At 43.1% G+C, this 24,889-nt stretch overlaps 1 protein-coding gene across 1 annotated transcript in view; it reads right to left on the bottom strand.

The window, feature by feature from the left end:
- Positions 1 to 24,889, bottom strand: part of HPSE (heparanase) — a 129,726-nt gene that overhangs the window by 79,314 nt on the left and 25,523 nt on the right. The window contains exon 3 of the mRNA XM_085641186.1: positions 9,804 to 9,929. Coding sequence (XP_085497312.1) covers positions 9,804 to 9,929 — 126 coding nt within the window. The remainder of the gene's footprint in view (positions 1 to 9,803; positions 9,930 to 24,889) is intronic.

Here is a 24,889-nt window from a genome sequence, read left to right as displayed (position 1 = left end):
GTAAAATGGTTTTAGCGCCCTCTCATGGGCATAGATGTGATTAGAAGAGCTGCTGTTACAAGAAAAACAAGCATTGGCACAGCCAATAGGTCTCGCCTTTGGGACCTTATGTGTTTAGCCAGAACTTTTGGCTATGTTGTAGAGCATTGAGGCTGCCGTGCATTATGTTGAAAAGTTATAATAAAAAGTGTTAAGCGTTTTTGTTACCTTTATACAAACGAAGACGACATTATATACAACTGAAAAGCCTGATTAAAAAAAGATTTTAACATAAAAATGTCTTCTACTTTTTTTGTACTTGCACTGCTGGCAACTTCTTCCTGCCTTTTCCCATGCTTGTTTGTTATAATTGTTTTTGTTATGGGGGAGCGGGACATAAATAACGGGGGAGTGGAGGTTGGAAAACAGTAATTTAATTAGAACACGAGCAGCGGATGGACACTAGGGGAGAATCAACAGATGCCAGATTCCAAGAGCAGACTTATGTGATGCTTAGGTGGTGCGCTGATGCAAAATGGTGGTGGTGAATGATGTTTGGTGCTCAGGTGGTGACACTATATGGTGTGGATTGGATGTACGTTGTGGAGTTGAAATATGTTGTTTGGTGTGTAATTATGGGGTGTGTATTAGAAATGAGTTGAATTGTGTGGCCTGGAACTGTGGTGTTGAGTGAAATTATGCTTAGTGAAATTGTGTCATGGTGTGGAGTGCATTTATGTTGATTGCTGGCATGTGGTATAAAGTGCTTTTATGTGGAGTGTATTTCTGTTGCATTGAGTACAGTGCAATTATGTGTTGTGTAATTATGTCGCAGTGGTATTTTGTGGAGTGTATTTATGTTGCATTGAGTAGAGTGAAATTATGTGGCTTGTAATTATGTGGTACTGAGAGGTATGTGGGATATATTTGTTGCATTGAGTAGAGTGTAATTATGTGGCGTGTAATTATGTGGCAAAGTGTTAAAATGTGGAGTGTATTTATGTTGCATTGAGTGGAGTGTAATTGTGACATGATTATGTGGTACGGAGTGGTATTTAGAGTGTATGTTGCATTGAGTGCAGTGTAATTATGTAGCATTTAATTATGTGGCACTGTGTGGTATTATGTGGAGTGTATTATGTTGCATTGCAGTGTAATTATGTAGCATATAATTATATGGCACTGAGTGGTATTGAGTGGAGTGTATGTTGCATTCAGTAGAGTAATTATATAGAGTGTAATTTTGTGGCACTGAGTGGTATTATTTGGAGTGTATGTTGCATTGAGGGCAGTGTAATAATGTAGCATATAATTATGTGACACTGACTGGTATTGTGTGGAGTGTATGTTGCATTCAGTAGAGTGCAATTATGTGGTGTGTAATTGTGTGACGTGTAATCATGTGGCACTGAGTGGTATTATTTGGAGTGTATGTTGCATTGAGTGCAGTGTAATTATATAGCATATAAATATGTGGCACTGAGTGGTATTGTGTGGACTGTATGTTGCATTGATTGCAGTGCAATTGTGTAGCATATAATTATGTGGCACTGAGAGGTACTGTGTGGGGTGTATTTATGTTGCATTGAGTAGAGCGAAATTACGTAGTGTGTAATTATGTGGCACTGAGTGGTATTTGGAGGGTAGATTGCATAGAGTGCAGTGTAATTATGTGGCATATAAGTATGTGGCACTGTGTGGTATTAAATGGAGTGTATTTATGTTGCATTGAGTAGAGTGTAAGTATGTGGCATGTAATTTTATGGCACTGAGTGGTATTATGTGGAGTGTATTTATGTTGCCTTGAGTACAGTGTAAGTATGTGGCATGTAATTTTATGGCACCGAGTGGTATTATGTGGAGTGTATTTATTGCATTGAGTACAGTGTAATTATGTGCCACTGAGTGGTATTATGGGAAGTGTATGTTGTAGTCAATAGAGCGAGATTGTGTGGCGTGTAATTATGTGGCACTTAGTGGTATGATTTGGAGTGTATGTTGCACTGAGTGCAGGTTTTTAATTGCTTAAAATGAAATCCCAAGATGTTTAGTATCCGTTTCCTAATGTTGATTTTTGGGGTTTCTGTGAAAGCTGTGTGCAGTATGAGGGACAAACCTGAAGTGCACTAAAAGAGCTATATGCAGGTAAAGGTCAAATCTAAAGTAAATAAAAACGGACCGTAAACAACCCAGTGTTAGCAGTGAGCCGCAAACAACGTCATCCCCTACACGGGCCTGACTGAAAGCCACAGCGGGTCAGTAGGTAAAAAGAGGAGCACCACTGCCCACAGGGAATAAATAGTAACCAGGACACGGCGCTTCACCTCCATAAGGTCCTTTCCAGCCATAGCAGATAATATTGTGAAAATAAGTGTTAGGGCAAATAAATAGTTTGGATACTATGGAGTGAAATAAGCACCATGCACAGTAGCTTAAAATGTACATAAGCACATTATTTCATTTGCTAAAAAAAAAAAATGCGCCCTGCCTTATTGCTAATCAGAAGAAGCCTGCCACTACGTTTATAAAAGCGGGCGACTGCTGTGAAGGACAAGTGACCTGAGACTAAAATGCAGCCTGCCCTCCATCTGGCACACTGCGCGCTGTCGTCGATAATTACAAACAGATAGCACACGAACACACTGCTGCTTGCTCCCGAGCATCCTAGTCCAAGCAAGAAAAAAGGCGGGACATGCGCCCCGCCTTTGGCCAATTGCGTGCTGTCTTTCTTAGAAAGACGCACTACAAAAGGCCAATAGTGGGACATAAAAAAGAAAAGCACATGCATGAGCATGTATTCCTAGTTTAAAGCCCTTACCAAAACCTCGCTGAGCAGCGCATGCGTGCTGGCTCAGGCGAGAACTAAAAAAATGAATCTCAATGCCAGCTGATGCCGCTTTCAACCGCAAGCTAGAAATGAATTCACATTTCTGTGTATGCGTTACCTCATTTGCAAAAGAGGCCTTGCGGGTACTCGGTGCTATAAAAATAATAACTACGCAATGATGTTTACAGGGCATTCCCATATACACCACCTGTCCGGGATCCTTTACGTCTCAGCAATACATCAGATGTTTCTCTCTGTACCCCAAAGCACAGGGTGCCCTGGCCTCGTCTCCCTTTTCCCACACCACACCAGAGGCCTATTTACCCTCCGGTGTGCATGCCGGTTTAGCAACATTTACTTTGGTTCTCTGCACAACGTACCTAAGTTTCCACGTGGACTGGAACTTACAGTAGGAAATACACAGACTTCCTGGAAGTGAATAGCAGAAATGTGTCGCGGTAGGGGCGTCAACTACTATCACAGGGCCTCTGATAAAGGACCCATGGGTGTACAGCAGGGACACGGCCCCGGTGTCCGGGACAAGGACACATCCTATTAAAGCACACGAGAAGACACACTATCAAGCTTGACCACACCCTGCTACCTGCACAATACTACTCCAGCTACACCACGACACACATAAAATACCAACCAGCACCATTAACAACTAACTCCTATTATGACACACAGTGGTAGCAACAATGACAAGCAGCCATAGACCATGGGAAACAGTGGGGGGGGGGGGGGTCGACATTCTTACAATCTCCTCCTCCCCTCCTAACTACCCACTACTAATCCATCTAATTTCTGCTCCATTTAATTCTCCTCAAATCGCCACCTGTACTTGGCCCTTAATTTTCACATTGGTACTTGAACCGCTGGCCACCTGGATCCACGGTGATCCATTGATAAGAGGTCTGCACTAGACGATAGTGTGGGAGGTCCGGATCTCCCTCTATGCTGATGATGTGCTTCTGTACCTGGCATCGCCCAAAGCATGGCTGGATAGAGTCATGAATATACTGACAAACTTAGAGAAATATTCGGGTTTCACCATGAATTGGACGAAGTCTATTATTTTCGTATTGAATGGTACGCCTCCCCCCTTGCCTAGGTGCTGTGAGGCAAAAGTGATCACTGAGGGGGTTTCAATACTTGGGTATATATATATCACCACTGATCCGACTCAACTCTATGACCAAAATCTCCTACCCCCATTACAAAGAGGGGATGTGCGTCATTGGAGTTCCCTTCCACTCTCCCTGTTGGGCCGTGAAGCGTTTTCAAGACGATTGCACTCCCCAGATTTCTATATATATTACAAAATACACCATATCTGGTCCCGGCGCCCGACTTCAAGGCCATAGAGAGAGAACAGAGAATGCTCCTATGGGATGACAGGTCCCCTTGAGTGGCCACACAGAAAATAGTAAGGGGGTATTGGCCTCCCTGATAAGCTGGAATATTACTGGGCATCACAACTCATGATGATTAACCAATGTCTACACAGACCCCATGATGAACCAGCATTTAGGATGGACAAGTTTGTCCTGCCGGGTGCAGATATGAGGGCACTTTACGCCTCACTAAAACAACTCCAATTAACAGGCCCTACCAAGTACACACAGCAAAACTGGCATGCGGCAAACAAAAGTCTGGGTTGGGACAACAAGATCACACTCTCCACCCCTTTATGGGGAACAGGACAATTAGGAACTCCCAGGTGGGCAATTTGTAGGGCCAAGAAGGAGTGATCCCCTTAGATACACTTCAAAGAGAATATAACCTAGCAGGCACAGAATGGTTTAGATATATACAAATCAGGCACGCTCTCCAGACAGTCATCCCCGGAGGGGGGGTACTCACGGAGTCCTCCCCGCTAGAAGCAGAATCCTTACTGAATACATAGATCCAAGGGCGATCTCCCTGACTTACAAAAAGTTAATTAACAACTCCCCAGACCCCCTGATTCAACTCCAAGAACACTGGACACAAGATGTCGATGAATTGGACGACAAAGAATGGCAGGAAGCATTGTCCTCACCCAGAGAGGTGGCCATTTCTGCTAGATTTAGACTGATGCAGCTTAAAATACTACATAGAATGTACTACTCATGTCACGCACTAGCTAAGATTGGTATGGTTCGGATCCGGCCTGTAGGAGGCATTGTGGATGGGCAGGCACTTCCTACCACATAATATGGGAGTGTGCATATATTAAGAAATGCTGTGGAATGGTAATACGCTGCATAGGAGAAATACTAGAGACTAGACTAGAGCCAGAACCCAAGCAATGCCTTTTAAATATATGGGGAGCCACTGACATGAACAACAAAGAAAGGTTACAGGTTAACATGGGAATGACGATAACACCGCCAAATTATGGGGGGGCCCTAGAGACGCCAACACTCAACGCATGGAATATGACATGGACTGGTGTATGATCTCTGAAAAAAACAATCTATGAAAGTAGGAGCTGGCCGAAGAAATGTATCCAGATTTGGGGTGAATGGAACTCCTCCAGGGGAAATTTTTGTATGCCACCACTACCTAACTCCCAAGCTCCTGTCGCACATAGAATGCTCAAGAGATGACAGTGGAAGGTTTGACTGTACTGCAGATTATAGTATGGACCATATCTTGATTTCTTCCTACGATGTTTTGCAATAACGAATGTATTGCAAAGCTGTTTATGCACCTTGTCTTTCTTAACAATAAAAAGAAATGTAAAAAAATATATATATATATATATATATATATATATATATATATATATATATGTGAACAAGGGCTTTTGAGCCAGAAACGCGTCATGTGTTGCTGAGAAATGGTCGTAATGGTCGAATAAACACTCTTGCCTGAAGATTCCTGTGGTTCGTCTCTCCTTCTTCGCCGTCTGTTCGGAGGTTGTGGGAGTTCTTGCACTTATATATATATATATATCAAGAAGAGTTCCCAGACTCCAGCAGACAGGTACAGACCACCACACGCTGAGAAATATGTTTCGAACAGGTTTATTCGTTTATGTCAGTTGGCATGACGCGTTTCGGCCGTGTTGCCACGGCCTTGATCACATGACACCTGAAGAACCATACAATTCAAATATAGTAAAATGTTGACTCCTCCCTCATATATGAGCCAGTGAGATAGCGGCATACAAAACAGCAAACTTCCACATTACACCAAGGCACCCTGAAGTAAAACAATGTGCTCGCATATCCTTAACATATGCCTTATATGGGACAACCAGAAAGAATCAAAATTTCAAAATTATAAATGTAATGTAGCAAATAAATCGCTACATGCGGACGAATCTCTTCATCATAAACCTATAGAGCCCTATAATATACATAATGCAAATTTGATGTAGACCATCATTCAATGATTCCCATCTAGATATATACTGTATTATTCTATTGTTCCTTCATACAAAATCGGCTGCGAACTACAAAATGGCATAGATCTACACATGAAAATCCCTATATATATATAAATATAAATACATATTTGCACGCAACTAATAAAACCAGTTTAGAATTATAAAATGCAAATACATTACTGTAAATAATGCATTGTTAAAATACTGTGTCCTATATATATATATATATATGCCATCTGTACCCTTGTTTATTGGGCAAGGTCATACTGCCTCACACTGATCCTCCATGACCTTGCAGGCGTAAAATAGCAGCAGACAGTGGAACAGAACGGTTACGACAAACAGGAGTCTCACACTGCGCATCACTGACCTTTGTGCCCCCTTTCAGTTCCTCAACCTATCACCACATGGAATCAGACAACATATATAGTACAAAGGGCACTACACATCTCACAACACCACAGCCTTCCCCAACAAACAATACTAGGCACCACATACAGATCATATGTAACCACATTTCTTCTCTCACATCTTATTGCTCCTTTCCACACCACCCCATTCCATACCGCAACACGGCATACCATAATAACCACTCAACTATTCCACTTGGGATTTTCGACCACACCATATTATACCCCAATGTTCCTTGTACATGACTGAATGGCATCCCACACCGCATGACAACACAGTACACCACATATCCCAAACACCAAACAGCAAATCCCCAAACCAAATTGCAACACACTAAGCCACATCAAACAGTAAACCATAGCACATTACAACCTGATCGCACACCACAGTGTCCCTTACCACTCCATAAAACCCGAATTGCATCTTCCCAACGAGTATCAGACCAAAGTACAATATACCATAACACCCAATGGACACGTCGTAGATTAGACATTCGTGACTAAATATCATGATGTAAAAGACTAGCAATCAAGTAAAGAACAATAGTTCATATTACTTTGCCAATCTACCTGCCACCTTAGCACTCTGTGAAATACACCCCACATTATCACATCTACACATGCAACGTTCTACAAAATACCGGACTCCACATCACACAATGCAGCCTTACACCCTCCATTCAAGTGCATGATGCCAAAACACACTGCACCAAACCCCACTAGAAAAAAAAAACTTTTCACAGACCAGGCCTCATACTGCATTAAATTTAAAGACCTCTGTGGGATGACAGAGTTAGGTTCTATACACGTCAATTTACAACAAAAGCTATACACAACCACAATGCAACATCACTCCACATGGCAAAATATCACACCACTTACTCAACACCAGACCACAGACACTGCATCACTACACCAAGTATCAACTTATCAAACAATGACACAGGAGCCAATGCATTCCATTCCACACTACATCACACTAAACCACTCTGGCCTACCAAACCAGGTTTTATCTGGGGTGGTCTTTACTTATTGGGAGATTCTGTCTGTATGGTTATGCTTCTATAGGACACTTTCACGTCAGTTACCACACTGATGTTTCAGCCCCAAACCTTTCACAATTCAAACTGTTACCTACAAGTGCCACTGGAATCAGCCCAGTGAAAACCTTAAATGGAGTGGGGGACCACCTAGTGGCAATATTTTTGGTAGTAAAAAAAAAAAAAAAAGGTTGGTACCCATGGGGCGTAGTCTGTCGGTGGAAGACTGGGCCATGAAAACTGGGAAGCCTAAGATGTCAGGTATGTATGGTGTCTGGTGTGAAAGCTCTCTGGCTCGAGGGAGCGGGGGGCTACTGTTTGGGAATGGATTGGTGAGAGACAGCAAGTCTGGACTCACAGATAACCGGAGAACTTAAAAGTTGGGGATTATGACTGTCGCGGGTGGGAAATGGGAAATACTGGGGCAAAGCAACACAAGGACAGTGAAATTCGATTCCAAAAAACATTTGTTTTGGAGTTTTATATGGCGCAAACTAGACCCGAAGGTATCAGAGGGCTTTAAATGAGCACCAATTGAGTTGCAGACAGACACATTCATTTTTTGTTAGGCATGGGGAGATTAAGTGATTTGCTCAGAATTACAGCATGTTGAGTGTACCTACCGAGCCCGAACCCGGTTCCCCAGCTCCAAGGTCGACCGCTTTAGCCCTTACACCACATCCTCTCCCTGACATTCAGTGACAAAATACCAGACCCAAGATCAATGTGACAATCGACCACAGTTCAGTAGCACTACGGCAGTTGAATGAAGCACCTCTGGACGTAGCGTACTCTCAACCGCTGTACTAGGACTCCGCCTCTGTGATCCTACAGAGTGTGAATACAATTACATTGGTTCAGTCACCATCGAAGAGACCTACTAGGACCAAAAAAGTAACAAGTAGCTCTACCATACCTGGTTGGGTATGGTGGAGGGCGTAAGACCCCATCCCCTCTCAAAGTAGCCCCACAGAAACAACCCATGAAATCACCCACAGTCACATATGTTGTGTGACTGATCACAAGCTGCACTTCTGCAAGCACTGCCCTGGCCAACATCAACGTGGGCGAGGCAAACAAAACGAATCAAACAAAATAGAACTTCCAAAGCCAGAACCCACAAATCACAGAAATAAGTCTGCCCCCATGAATCACCAGGAGGCCAAGCAATTAGCAAATGTTGCGCTACAAAAAATCCTCGGTAACGAAACATCAACAATCCATTTATTAAGATTATTGGCATTAAAAAACACCTAGCAGAAAACATGAATCACACAGACACTTGAGCTAAGGCTGAAAGCAACATTTCACATCTCCTGTTTAGATTCTGATCTGCTTGTTATCTACTTGTTGCAGTGTACTTTACTTATACACTATTAGTTTCATGGTTAAAGAAACCCTTCCCATAGTGGAACCTTCTCCAACAGTATAGAAGCGAACCACAGCGACTTCCCATCTCAATGGAACTCTGGGAATCAATCTTCAATGCCTGTGGAACAGAGTAATAACTCAGTAATCGGTTGAACGCTTCGTATGTAGCTCTTTGAATCCCCCACTGTTTTATCTCTTTCTGTATTTTCATGCTGTACTTTTTTATTAAAACTCCTCACTATAATGTTAATAAATCAATTTAAAAAAAGAGAAACACTTCTTTTTCAGGCGTCCAAAAAATTCTTTCCACCAGGGGACTGAATTCTTTCATTGGCATCTTGAACAGCTGATTTCTAAACTTGATCTGAAGTTCTAGGCAGATTAAGTTTCTTCCAACTCTGTTCTGCAACTTTTCTGCTGTAAGATCACATTTCCACATAACATAATAGAAGGAACCATTTTGTATTTTCTGTGCTCTGTCAAAGAGCTTTGGTTAGCTACCTAGCTAGTAGGAGAAATGGCAGACATATGTTTGAACTCATCGTAATCTCAAACCTTCAGAGATAATACAATGGTAAACTAAGGTCCAACGTAATTGATTAAACATCATTATTGATTTTACAAGTAAATCTTTACAAGAGTTGCCATGAATCTGTGCTTTGCACCACTAGTAAATTGTCTGAATCTAAAATAACCACCTCTACTCATCCCTACTCCTCTCTGAAGGACAAATCAAACTGTTAATGCAAGGATGAAATACTTTTTAAAATTAGAAGTAGAAGGTTTAGACAACATACTTGTAATTGTTGTGTTTTTGTATTTTTTCTTCAATGCTTCTTTAAGCAGAAGCTCCTCTTGAAATGGCCATTGGGACTGCAGCTTCTTCTCCACAGCGGAAGGGAGGGTTCGAGGGGCACAGAGATCTGCGGTATTAAGAGACAGAATTAAGTGCCACCATCCAAAATTACACCGCGATAAGGGAACATCACATCGCACAAATACACACAGTTAAAATGATGCTGTGAACGATCATGGTTGACAAAATGTAGGCGTAAAGTGAACAAACAACAGCATTTTCACGTAAAAGTGACAAAACAGTAGAAATGGTCTCTGAATAGTTTCCCTGCCCCACTCTTAATATTTTGATTTTAAGAAAACTCATCTTCTGTACTCCGTTGTGGGACTCCGTCTCAAGGTCTAGATTATGAACACACAATAATACTGCATGCGCTACAATCACCTAAACACTACATCACAGGGTAAATATAAACGACTGTTCTTAACCACACATCTCCTTACCTATCCTTGCCCTACGATGTAGTAGTAAGGTCAATGTAGTTTATACAATATTGCTGAAATGTGATTTAATTGTTGTGTACCGCTGTATAATTGTTGTGTACCGCTGTATAATTGTGATGTACCGCTGTACTTGCACAATAAAATCGTCATCAAAACTGATCTAAAGCTGAAACATCAATTGAAGTCTATTAGGGAAACCAAGGACTGCATGCCAATGGTTCGGATAAGAACTACATCCACCAGAACGTAGACGCATATGCGTGAGCAGCCTACGCACCAACCTAGCCTGGTGAATTATTGCTTGTTCACAGTTTGTAGTTCTTGACAATTGGTCTTTTGCAGATTAAATGAGCGCTGTAGGGTTTGGGATTGAAGGAAATCGGAGTGTTCAGCTGGGAATGGTGGGTTACTGGTGCTGCCTCAATCCAGTGATGATGGCAGAAGGGGTGTAGTGGCCTGAAAGTCAGGGTGCCTCTGCAGAGAACTAATGAATCAGAAAACTACTGAGCTACAACACTCCACACAAAGAGCAGGAAACCATGTAACACCAAAGTACTGCACCACAAAGGCTGGTGACATGCACATGTGCGTGTTTTTAGGAAATTCATGCATTTATAATGAACCTCTTGATTTGCTGTCAAACACAGGCTTACAATTCTTTGTAAAAGTGTTTAGTTTATTACCCTTAAAATTGGGAAAACTACAAGTCTCAGAATTCAAAGATTGGAAAAACTGGTTGGAGTCCTGGTGCTAACTGGGGATCTCTTCAATGGCTGCAGCTCAGAAGTATGGGGAGCCTGCGCTGATGCTACTTTTGCTCAATACATTCACTGCACAGGCAGGAAGCTTTGATAGCTGCTGTACATGCTAGACCACTTCTATCAAACTTTCCTGGAAAGCGCTCTTCACCCAGTAACTACTAACCGGAATATCCAAGACCACTTTTTCCATCCTCAGACACACACACAAGCAGAATCTTATCCAATGTTGCAAGCAGTGTCGCTCAGGCCAAGGATGAGGTCAGCCCAGGAACACCCAGCGACCTCACCCTTCTGTCCATCCTACCATAGTTACAATATCCCTTCTTCCTTCTAGGCTCGTCAACAGTGTCTGCCCAGTCAAGGAGAAACACTGCAAGTTTACTCTTCACATGCCAACTCCTGACACATTCACAGTTTGCCGACAGCATCAGGCCTGTCAAGAGTCACAACCAATCACCGTTCTTAGCTTGAATCACTGTGGGAGTGATGTGAACCCACCTACGCCCTTGTTTCATGGTCACCATACCGAAAATGTGACACTGTGGCCAAGTTGAGACAGGAGGGACCTTCCTCTTTTGAACTCATTTTGCACATCCTGGGGCGTCCTATGTCATAGTGAAGGCTCTTGGTGGATGTTGAAGACCTATCTGTATATGGACAGAGGAAACAAACTACTACTGTGTGCTCATCGGGACACAAACAAATGCATCAAGATAATGACGACTCCGGTATTTGTCTCAAGTAAATAACAGAAGTCTAATCGAAGACCATAGCAATGTCTGTCCCAGACTAGCCGTTAACACTCAGCTTGTTCTGTAGTCTGTTCAATGCTTTAGCAATTTGACTTCTGAAAGCTTGTGTAATGCTAAAGGCATTACCTCACCACTAGGCTGTGTGTTCCAACGGAGTCCCAAAATTGTAATTCTTTAGCCAAGGAGGTTCACTTAGGTCTTCCACAGTCCGGTACATGGTCTTTTGCCAATGCAAGGAAATATCATTGGCATGGGAACCAGACAACCAACAACGATGGAATCAGTCAGCAGTTACCATGAAAAAAAGCCAGAAAGCCAAGCATGGGAATTAAACTGAATGTGGTTTAAATACTGCTGCACCCAAGATGGCTGACACATTCCTGACTTCATGTGAGACCTTGCACCACAAACCATAAATAAAGTGAACAATGAAGCCCCCCCTGTGGAGGATAGGAACATCACTGGAGAGTTGCCAACCACGCACCAGTGTGTACACCATTCGGGGTGGATCAAGAAATGCCAGAGAATGTTTTGAAGGACAGGAAATAACCACAGGGAATAATGGGTACAGGGTCAGAAGGAGTGGTTAAAGGTTTAAAAGGACATGGGCAGGCATTCACAATAGGCCCAGAATCAGATCTGGGGTAAGGATTGCAAGACCCAGCTTACGAAAGACAAGGCCTACACAGCCTGCACACCATGATAAGTACAACATGCATTAAAAACTTTAGAAATATTTAACTGTTCCCCACATGAAAGGTAAGCACACAAAATATAAATCCTCACATAGGAAGTAAAAAGAAACTGTGTATAAAGGCACTCCTACGGGTGTGTAGTCAAAGATGTTCTAGAACATACTTGGCCTAAAATAAGAAAAAACAGAATAATACTGTGACCGGCCACAATTCTGACCTCCCCTGTTAAACAGGTACCATATGAGATCTTCACTGCAAAGCTCAAGAGTGATGCGCCCATGGAGCAAACAAATGTAATCCATGAAACAGATTAGCGTCTCACTGTCCTGTACCCACAAGTAGTTCATAAACTTTCAGATCTGTGCTTTACTTCACCATTTTCATGCTAATTTTCTCTCCCCATCACCATGAATGTTTTCTTTTAATGCTGTAATAGGAAGATAGCTGAATTTACAATAAAAACAGTCATCACATGTGTGGGCTAAATGTGGTCCAACAGCAAGGTAGACCACGTGCCAGATGTAACTGAATACCTGGAGGGACCCAAGTCCTGAAGCAGATGAACTGTAGGCAGAGCAGCACCAAACACATGGTTAGCTGGACATCCCACGTTTGGTGGCAATAATGCTAGAATGCATGAGAGAAATAGATGGGAGGCCCTTGTGGTGAAATGCAGCATCAATGCACAACAGGAATGGTGGCTGCATACCAGTATCTGTACCGTGTTGCTGTGCTGGATTCTTTTCACAACTAACTAGATAAAGTTATCGGCATTGAGGAATGGCCCTGTATGGCATCCCATTCACCCAATAGGATTTAGAATAGTTACCTAGTCTTTAGTTTCTTGTGTTGAGATTTGTTACTCCTGACCACCAAATGTGTGTCAACAAATCTTGGATTTTAGTTAAGTGACAGAGTTTGTCCATTTTTGCAACTTGACACATGAGCCTGAAGATTGTCTCGCGAAGGAGAATGAAACATCGGCTTTCATTCTGCATCGTTTCAAAATCATTTTTGAGTGCTAGTCATCTAGAAGTTATGAGATTTTCGAAGCCTTTCATTCTCAAGTGGAGTACACTGATTTATGCGTTGTTTTGATAGACTCTTCATTTATAGACCAGTTTGGGCTATGTCAGTGTGTGCTATGTATTTTTCCCCTATGTGCATCTGTTTTAGCTATTTTCTAGTTTGAAGCATATTTGCTTATTAACAAGGACCTATTGCAATTGAAACGATAATGTTGTGATGCACAGAACTATGTTTTCCTGGCATAGACCAATCTAGGCCTCAACTTCATCTGATTTCTTGCAGCATTCATACTGCTCATCATGTGTTTATATTTCTCATTGACACCACATGCAGCAAAATGTGAACTGATGCTTTGGGATTACATGCTAATCTCGAAGCACTCTGGAGAAAGGTTTTGTTACTTTTCAGGGCCCTTCCTGCTTGCTCACTGTAGGCTACACATTTATGAGGCTTTTAACTGTTTATGTAACCAGACTTGTTCTGACACCTCTGATGACATTAGGTCACAGGGCAACATATTAATATTATTTTAGGGGGAAGTGCTAGCATGGTGGTATTGGATGACATATAATAATGCTGTATTGTGATTTGATGAGGTGTTAATTTGTTTGTTCGTCCTATGCGGATTGTGGGATTTCAATTTCTTCACACTGTGAAATTTCTTCTAAAAAGTCATGGTTTTGGGGCTGTGTGTGACACTTTCAATCTCTAGGGAGGCTGCTCGACTTACTTGCTTCTGATGCATCTATTTATAAGGTTAAGAGTCCTTATAGCAATTGATTTCGGAAAACGACGACGTATTTTTTGACACCAACTATATTTTAGCCTTCTGTATTGCTCTTTAATATTTTAATAAACCTTCCTTTTTTTTTAATTCACTGACCTTGAGCCCTTTTTGATCTTATCTTCACTTATTGGCAGGTATTTGAAATGCTGTTTTGAATCTTATCTTTAGGTACACATTCCCTCGTCTATTTTTGAGAACAACACTGCCCCGACCCTGCATATGCATTTCATCTCTACGTTGCCAATTACCTGAGGGATAGTACGTACATATATTTCAGAATTGGGAAATATTGATTTAGCATTGAAAAAACTGAAACTGAACAAATAGAGTGTGTTGTGTTCAGGGCCGGACTGGCCATAGTGGGCACTGGGCATTTCCCCGGTAGGCCGCTAGGGTGGGTGCCGGTTTTGGGACACTGCGGGGGGGCGTTTTTGTTACCGGGGGTTGGCAATATCGGCCCCCTGTAACAAAATCGGCCGAAACCGGCATTCGCAAACAGTTCTGCTGCACTTCCCCTCAACCCAGGAGGGCCGGCTGAGCAGTTTGCCAGGGCCGGTTTCGGTTCCCAGTCCGGCCCTGGTTGTTTTCATGAACGTCAATTCACCAAAATGCCTAGGGTAGCAGAAGTGAAATCACGCACCATTTGACCTTCAGTTTCACTCACACAAACAGGATTACACATACACACGCACTCTCTCACCTAAACACGCACCAACACAAAACATACATTTAAATGCATTTTGTTTTTTTACATACCTTAGCTGCCAGGGAAAGTCATATTCCAGCTAATTGTACTCCATTTTTTTATTACACGAGTAGTGAATAATGAAACACTCTTCTCTATTGGATGACCTGACACTGTGTTCCTGTCACTGACTTTGCCCCCTCTGAGGCAGAGGTCGCAAGGGACAAGCCAGGTGTCACAACTGCGACGCCTGGCAACCTCTAAATGACGTTCATGGTTGTGTTTCATTTGACACAGTGTATGATGTTACTAATTTTTACACCCGCTTTTATACTTAATTAATTTCAATTGGTTTGATTGTTTTGATACCAACCCTGGGGTGTGGCTTCAAGGAGGGTGAATAGGGTATCACACCCTTCCCCGAAAATAAATGAACTCTGTAGTAAACGGTTAGGTACAAGAGTTCACAGTGTGGTAGGGTAAGATATCTGATTTCATCTGAATTTTTAAATGCACACACAGTTTAAAAGACAAATACATCTCTCCCCCCCCCCCCCCCACCACACCCTTCCCTAGCCCCAATCTGCTTTTAAGGTCTTTGAAAATGTTGGCTGTTTGGCAAAGTATTGTGTTAGTTGCCACTTAGTACTCATACCAATCCACACTCTGCGCCCGTTATGCCAGGTTTGTAGTACAAGGTAATTTACCTGGATATGTCAGCATCGTTGCTGGATAATCTTTCTAGATTCTCATCGCAATTGGCTATATTAAATGGTCCCCTCAGGAGTAATGTTCGGCTTTTTGCTATTTACCCAGTCTCCTGAGGGACTAATGGGATGCACTAGTTGTGTTTAACACAACAAGAGGTGGGCACCACTAGGCGCACATGTGGGATAAGGCACTCAAGTGCACAACAGAGCAGGGCGGAATGGGCTTTTACCAATTCTCTTTCAAAGTTATCAAAAGATGTTCACAATCTAACATATTCCAAGGCTGTACACTGCTTAAAAGCAACCCTGTGCCAGGGAATTATGTTAGTCTATGATTAAAGGGATGATTTATAAGCATAGTGTAAGATTATTTTAAACAAAACGAAAACCGGCATTACAAAGGCACTTAATTTGATGTTGGCTGCCAGCCTTTTGGCTTGTCAGTACTCGGCTTGTTTTATTATATACTGCTGGAAGAGATCCTGGGCCCCCACCATTAGAAAAATAAATAATTACATTAAAACATTGGCTAAAGCAAATATATATATTGGTCTAAAAAATAATGCTTTGCCGTAATAGTCCTTGGCAAGGAAGGGAACTACTTTGTGTGTGGATGTGCTCCTTGTAAAAGGGCAGGCTCCCACCACTCAGAGTGAAGTTAGCCAATAGCTCATGTGGGGTGGTCATTTGCTTCACGCTGTATGCTGTAGTGGGGTACAGTACAGTCAACAGTGATCCTCAAACAATTAGAATAATGGTTAGATAAATATAGTTCAGAATCGATACTATATTCTGGAAGTCCAGCCGGACAACCAATTTAATTTTTTTAATATACAATTTATCACATGTAAAGGAACAACGTACTTGTGGGACACAGTCCTGTATCCGATTAGAACAATAACATTACAAAACAAACAAAGGCATTTCAGGCAAGACAAAAAAGAGCTTTTTACAATATCCAATGTTGTAAGTTTTTAGGAAAACAGCTGATGCACTTTTTTAGACACAATGGATTAACGTGCATGCTGTTTTAAAAGGGTCTACGACGTTTCGATCCTGTTAGAAGAATATCAGGATCATCATCAGGACATTAATGCGTACATGCCGGATTATAAACAAAATTGCCTGGAGTTACGATTGCTAGAGTCGTCTAATGGCGGCGGCAATGACGGTGAACGGGTACAGTTGTTTAGACCGTCTGCAATGGTGATCAGGTACAGTTGGGGGTTCACTAGTGTGAACTTGGAGTGCGAATACACAGTCCGGCCGGAGCTGCGGGCAATTTAGTTCACCAGGTGAATTCAAGGAAAAACTCGGAATAGTGATGAATAATCAGGCATGTACGCATTAATGTCCGGATGATGATCCTGATATTCCTCTAATAGGATCGAAACGTCGTCGACCCTTTTAAAACAGCATGCACGTTAATCCATTGTGTCTAAAAAAGTGCATCAGTTGTTTTCCTAAAAGCTTACAACATTGGATATTGTAAAAAGCTCTTTTTTGTCTTGCCTGAAATGCCTTTGTTTGTTTTGTAATGTTATTGTTCTAATCGGATACAGGACTGTGTCCCACAAGTACGTCGTTCCTTTACATGTGATAAATTGTATATTACAAAAATTAAATTGGTTGTCCGGCTGGACTTTCAGAATATAGTATCGATTCTGAACTATATTTATCTAACCATTATTCTAATTGTTTGAGGATCACTGTTGACTGTACTGAACTATTACTCAAGGTCCTCTACTACCTTATTGGGTTCCCTTGTTCTTTATATGTATGCTGTAGTGGGGCCAAGATAAATGTTGAAGACTCAACAACACACCAATGGATAAAGAGGGCTTGCTGAAAACCTGTGTAACAAAAAAAATGACTCGTATAATTTTAGAAAAATCAAACTCTGTTTTCTGCTCGCACCAGTTCCCTGCCAGGCATTTTCTACTTAAATCACTTCTCCTTGTTCAAAAATTATGTAAACGTCATACTTGGAAAACTAACTAAATTTTGTGTAACTCAACATTCATTTATTTCGTGAGCATAATAAAAAGATCTGTTAGGAGTGGGAAATATGTTCCTGGCTATCCGAAGCCGCATCTGGGCATTCCCATTACACTTAGGGAATATACTGCAAAAAGAACAAGGTGATGGAAGAAATGCTTGAATTAATCTAAGCCATTTGCAATCGCTCTGGACACATTCAAGGCCATTGTCTTTCACCCACTGTGCCATTCTAGACAGAGACCTCCTTATGCTAATCAGTCTTGTTCCTGTTCCAATAAGAATTCAGCCCAAAATGCCAGGCCTCCAGGTGGGACTTCAAGCAAACTCGGACCAGTTTCAACCTACTTAAGTCTCGACAGTGATGTATAGTTTGGGTCCTATAGCAATGTGAACACGCTATCCATATCTGGGCATACATCCACACTGAGGGCCCTTACTGCAAAAATAACAAGGTGATGGGAAGAATGCTTGAATTAATCTCAGCCACTGGCAATCGCTCCACACCATTGTTTTTCACCCTTGTATTAAGGTTGAGGTAAAACCTGGCTTGGCAGTTCGGACTGGACTGTTCCTTTTAGAGCAGAATCAAGGCTGATCTGCATACAGCTGGGTCTAATCTGAGGTTGCATGGTGGCAGAAAAATGATGGGCTGGGATGCGACCCGAGAAATACCAGTGGCTGAGATTAATTCAAGCATTCCACCCATCACTTTTTGTTTCTTTCCTGTAAAATTACCAGTGATGCTATTCTGTTACCACACCATCCACAAGATGAAACTAGCACTGGCAAAGCCAATAGTTCTAGCATTTGGAAGGCTCTAATGTTTTTCATGAATGTATTTATGCAAGCATATGTAGTATGAAAAAAGGTACTTGAAAAAAACATTAAAAAAATATAGACAATCAAAGGAGTGCAGCAGGCATACTAACCCTGGCACTGAAGTATACCCTTTTCCAGATGCCTGTGCACACAAGCAGGCAAAATGCTATCACTCCCAGTACAAAATAGACAATGGACGAAGTGGGCTGACCCATCACCCCCTACAGTAAGCTATTGTTGGAGGAGCGAATAGTGGACGAAACTTGAACAGACCAGTGGATGCAGAAGGTTGACTAAAAAGGCATTTATTATGCAGGTGTATATGTATTTTTTCAATAAACAAATGAGGGAGTTTGCCCCGAACAAATTATACTTATAACGAGACGCGCAAAAAAGGTGGGAGGAAAGGAAAGAATTACTCCAATTATTCTTGGAGCGGAATCATTCCTTTTAAGTATAATTTGTTCGGGGCAAACTCCCTCATTTGTTTATTGTTCTATCTCAAGGGGACTGGGAGTGTTCCCCATCAAAACACCCCTTTCTCTCTGCTTGTTGATTATGTATTTTTTCATTCATTGTTTTTGGAAAACAGAGCTGGCAAAACAGCTAAAGCTGCCTCTAGGTCAGACCCATAAAAGATTCGCTGAGCCAGCAAAATATTAGCCAGGTGGCAACCTTGAAAAGAAAGCTCGAACTAGTGACTCTCAACCAGCAAATACTTTACGAATGTAAAACGTGAATATGGTGGCGACCACCAGCGCCTTCCCCTCGCCAGCACCGGCAGCGCGTGCTGCAGATGTCAGGTCAGGTCGCCCGCCACTGTGAAATGAAGACGGGCACGCGGCCTGTAGGGAGGGTTTGAGATAAGAGGACGGCCATTTTCTTACGCCCACTCTTTTGGCACCAGGGACCAAACGCAAATAGTATCTCTTCGTCCGAGCTGTGCCTTGCCCGGGAGGTGATGTCCAGGGGGGTCCAGCTGGACACAGCCACACATTCTCTCCTGCTCCAAAAGCTAATGAAGGGACACTAGGGTACACCTTATTGTCTCGGCTCAGACAGTCTTCAAGGAAAAAACTCAAGAGATTAAAACATTTTACTTCATAAAGCTCCAAGGTGGGGAAAAACGGGTTTTCAAAAGAAAGGTGAAGAAAATGTTTGTGATGATACTTGTAGAATGAGGAAGGGCAACCAGTGATTTTGGATTTTCTTTTTCATGCAACAGAGGAAAATAATACATGCCTTGCACTTTACATGCTGATGTCAGTATCAGGTGCGTAACCCACTAAACATTTACTAGGATTTGATGTTGTGCCCTGCGGGCTGTCAAGGAGATCGGCAACAAATGCATTTACCCACTGAGAATTCTTAACAGCAGTTGTGACTTGCAGGTTTCAAGCAGTGAGTTAGCGCATTAACCCTCCGAGTTATTTTTTAGTGATGCACGCCTATAGCTAGCAGTATCCACACAGATTGTTGCAGTATTATGAACTGGGGCCGATTAGATAGATCTCTGCAACAAGCACTTTCGCCGACTAAGCTACCTTACATTGTATTCTGTTTGGGAATAAAGTGGGCCGAGGATGTGTTCCTCAATTGTGGGCCAGATCACAAAAACATTCTGGTCAGCACCATTACATGCCCTGGTGTCTCAGACCAAGCCTTCTAATGGTGTCCCTCCTCCTCACTTTAGGTCACAGGCCACCTACACCTAAGGTAAGGAATCTCTCTTGAAGCAGCACCGACAGCCAGAACATAACTGTGTACCCAGCCAGATTAACAAATACCACCACCTGAAAATGCGCAACCGCCACACAGTTTTCTAGACTTTTAACATGCAAGCGCTGTATCATGCAACCCGCTATTTAAAATGTTGACAACCACCACCACGGTGCAGAATAATCGAGAATATTCAACACAGCTAGTGACCAACGCCACTGCTTCTCTTGCTTCACCGCTGGATGTGGACACGCAGTTTCGAAACTGTTGACTCCAACAATTCTCCTCTGCTGGCTGCCAAAAAACATCCAAGTGACGCAACCACTGGAAAGGGAAGTTTGAGGGGCACACTCCGGCCTACGTAAACACCGAAGCAAATACGGGGGCAGAGGGGGCAAAATGCCCTAGGCACCGTGCTCCGACAGCAATATTTATTTATGTCTAGGTGTTTCATTATTAATTTAAAGGATTCAACAATAATGGACACGCCACTAGATGGCGCGAGTAGCCGTGTTTTCTCCTTTTCAGATGTGGGTATTTTTTATTGTAATAATACTTGTAGCACCTAGCAATCACAGAAGAAACCTCGCTTCACCTTGACGAGTCGGGCTCCGCACAGGTTCTGTCCGGCCTGTACAGCAGGAGGCCGGCCTGTAGCCTCTCCCGTTTAACCTGCATGCCACACGGGTCTGTGCTCGTGAGCTCAACCCGGTCTGTACACTCTGCCCCTGGTAGTTCAGCCCGAGGGCAAATTGTATCCTAAAAACCTTCTTTGTTGGCAATATAACGTTGCACAGATGCACAATCGAAACAGAAATAAATAAATACACATTCTAATGTATTAAAATGACATGAACCTTCAAAAGTGGCCCCGGTGCGTTTCTAGGTGTTAAAACGCAGAAACAAACCACGAGGCGTAGCCCAATGTGCACTCTAATATGCGTCACCTGCCGGGAAAATCGTGCGTCACTCACATGACTTCCACTTTTACAAAGAGTACAGCAAGCGCCTTTCAGTAGCAAATTACCACAACATTGCTGTGCAGTGAAACGACACAGCGAGGTTGTTCCTGTTCTTAGAAAAAAACGACGTTTCCTGTTATTGACACAAAGTCTGCAGCTGACAGCCCAGCCAAATGCGGATCTATCTGTGGCAGAAGTCACTTTCCCGCTTCCTGAAATACCGTGTTTTACTGTCCAAGGAAAAAGTTGCGCTTTTTATTGTCAGACTGAAACTGACAAACTCAACTGGAATCTGGGTTTACTGGTGCCGTGCGCTACTTAACAAGTTAATGCATGCCAACAAACACTGTGAGGAACTTCCACCTTCGGCCTTACCTAAGCTCATATTATAAAGAAATAAAATAAAAAACATTATGTTAAATGAAGGAAAGCTCAGATACAGTACCGCAGCACTGACACCACTATATTGTTGTATTGCTCCAGGGCTCCTCAAATAGTTCTGTTGTCGCCGGGAGGGGGCAGCAAACATGTCCGCCCTTCTCTGTGCTCTGCACGCGCTGCCACTGATGACGGGGGCCGGCCGCAGTTGAAAAGTGTTAGAACCAGGGTCGCTGCAGGTTGTGCTGCTCAGGCGAAGAGCACGGGAGAACTGCACGCCTGTAGCAGTGCAGTGCGGCGGGAAAAGGCACATACATCCCTGTGGGTGTCGAGTGACGAGGGTGGTGCCGGCCACGCGGGTGAGAGAGGCATGCCATGCTGTGTGGTAGCGACCCTGTGCAGATTGGGACCCATCTTAAGTTCTCTCTGAGGACGCTGGTGTAGGTAGCTGGGAAGGGCGCCAACTCGTGGCACACACTTGCTTCAGGGACAAGTAAGTGGTGCTGAAGTCTCTCGGGGAGGTGTCACACATTATAACAGGCCCAGCAGAGGCTCTGGCTGTGTCAAAAGGAAGGGACCCCGGGCAGTGGGCTTCGAGATGGCAGAAAAGCATACAAAAACGGAATGCACAATACTTCTTTCAACCTAAAGGAGCAGGCGAGAAGGAGGCAAGTGCACATCTTACTAAATTAAAGGGAGGTATGAGGGGGCAGGAAAAAAAGGACAGAGACACTAGATACCATCCCGAGGAACTGGAAGCTGCAGACGCTGCAAGGGCTGATATTGCTATTATATGACCCGGCAGTAGATCCTAAATGTCTTCAACACAGGTTTCTGTGGAAACAAGAGTTCAATTCTGATAAAATCACATTTCCTCTCATCCACAAACATGCACAATACATACACATCTTATCTACCATACATATATTAAAATATTTTTTATGACAACACAGGTCTTGATACTTCTCTAATGTATAGCTCATTTGGTCATGTTAAGCATAGGGATCTCATATTTTCATTTTGAAACATTATTCAATTATATTTATACAGCCCATTTCTTATTCAAAACGGTGGCTAGTGTAGAATGCTTTTGAAGACATATCCATTACTCCCCACACTCCCCGGCGCCTGAGAATCACCAATCGGTGACACAGTTATAGTCACCTTTTGCAGTGCTCATTTGCATGAGTTAAGGATGAAAAGCATCGCAACCCTAAGACATGATCAACAGATTCAGAGTCTGCGCATACTCCTTTTCCCAGACCTTTGTAATAGGACGTATGCCGGGAGGAAGAAACCGCTGTAAACTTGAAAGGAACTCTTGTGAACTATGCTATTAGGTTCTCTCTTTGTCTCTGGCCTGTCCAAGAGCGGTACAGGGGGGAACAAAAATGTATATGTTTTCTCGGATGGAAGAAGCCCATTCATTTCTAGATAACATCAAGAATGAAAAGGGCAAAACATCTTAGGGTGCAGACGCAAGCTCTATTTTGGAGAGGTGCAAAACTGGCCCCAGTAACAACAAGCATTGGCATAGCCAACAGGTCTCGCCTTTGGGATCTTTTAAGTGTTTAGCCATGCAACAGTTGATGTTGTTGCACCAAGGATATTGTGCTTCATAAGTAAACACTTATAAGGTCCCAAAAGCAAGACCTATTGGCTATGCCAATGCTTGTTTTAGTTTGAGCCTGGACAGTGCATGTGCTGCTCTGCGAGGCATGCTGTATTGAGGTAGAGACTTGAAGCTCCGCGCATTCTCTGCCCACATTATTCATTGGCTTGCGTCATCGTCCACTGTAAACTGTGGCTGTTTATGTTCATTGGTCAAAAGGCTTAGCAGTCCCTCCTTTTTTTGTGTGTAGTTTTATATAGCGCGAACTCAACCCAAAGGTATTGGAGCGCTTTACATGAGCACCAGTTACACATTAGGCACAGGAAGATTAAGTGATTTGCCCAGAATCACAGGATGCTGAGCGGACGCCGAGGCTCCAACCAGGTTTCCCTGCTCCAAAGTTGGCAGCTCTAGCAGTAAGGCTCCATCCTCTCCCTTCTCCTTAGAGCCTGGTCTCATTTTGTAACCTCCCATGGCAACACCCCCTTTTACGTGTGTTGTTGCTTGGTAGGCTTTGATTACAGCCTCCGAGAACTATTTTCTCAAATTGGACATGCTCTCTCCTAACACTTTTTAAAAAATTTATAGCACTCACTTGCATTGCAATAGGCCTTGCATTTGCGAGAGTTTAAGCTATTGGCATTGAAAATGACAATGCCTTTTATTCATAGGTTTTAAAAAACAACACATAAATAAAAGGCATTGTCTTTTACAATGCCAATAGCCCAAACCTTCATAAATGGGATACCTATTGCATTGCAAATGCTTGTCTTTTAACATGGTGCAGGAACCTGTTTAACACCCAAAATTCCCCTCTCACCGCTGCCATCCCATCTTTTCACACCCCATTACTCCAACCTCTTATTTAGAGCGTAGTAGGTAATGTGGATAATTAAGGTGCGTTGGGGAGGAGGTGAAATGTTTGCGTTAAGAGACAGTCACTGCAGTGAAGTAGCACCTGGCCTGTGAAATACGGGCCCCCTGTTGCTTCCCGCTTTAGGTACTATCAGCAGCCTGGATGCCAGATTTGTTTCCGCCCAGGGCGCTCTGTGAGCAAAGGCCGCCTCTGAGAGAGTTCGCCACGCCCACTGCTGCCCTGAGGGCACTGTTCAGGGCAAAAAACACGAACTAGCTGCCAGCCTCCACCACAGCGGTGGGGGAGGGGCAGTGTGTTTCACTGCCACAGACGCCTCGTTGTGTAATGGGTGTGGTTTTGATGAAAGGGAGCGGACACATGGTGTGCATCAGAGAGTCTGCAGAGCCAAGGAAGGGCAGAAGCGCCAGGTACCAGGGAGGGTGGGGGTGGGACATGGCCAGGCGGCTTAACACGAGCTCGAGCCAGGAGATTCAATTACATACCGAGGTGAGGAGGGGTTAGTGAATGCTCTAGAAAAACATGCGTGCTATCGAAATGCACTCAGGTCAATGTTTACCTTCCTACCCTTTCACACTTATTTAACACAGCCGGCTATATTTTTGAGAGAACTTCTCGTCACTTTTACCCATTAGTGGGGGGGTGGTGTAGGGGTATTCCTCATACAAGTGCGAGGTTCTGTCGAGTACTTTGCAGCAGTGATAGCGCACATCTTTGATCGGTCATTGCACACTACAAACTGAGCACCCAATTACTCGACCAAAGAGAAAGTGCACTGTTGCATAGCCAAGGGGTGTAAA

This window comes from Triturus cristatus, chromosome 2_2 (assembly GCF_964204655.1).
Source record: "Triturus cristatus chromosome 2_2, aTriCri1.1, whole genome shotgun sequence".
NCBI lineage: Eukaryota > Metazoa > Chordata > Amphibia > Caudata > Salamandridae > Triturus > Triturus cristatus.
The sequence above is the reverse complement of the archived record's forward strand: the minus strand, read 5'-3'. Positions and strand labels throughout refer to the sequence as shown.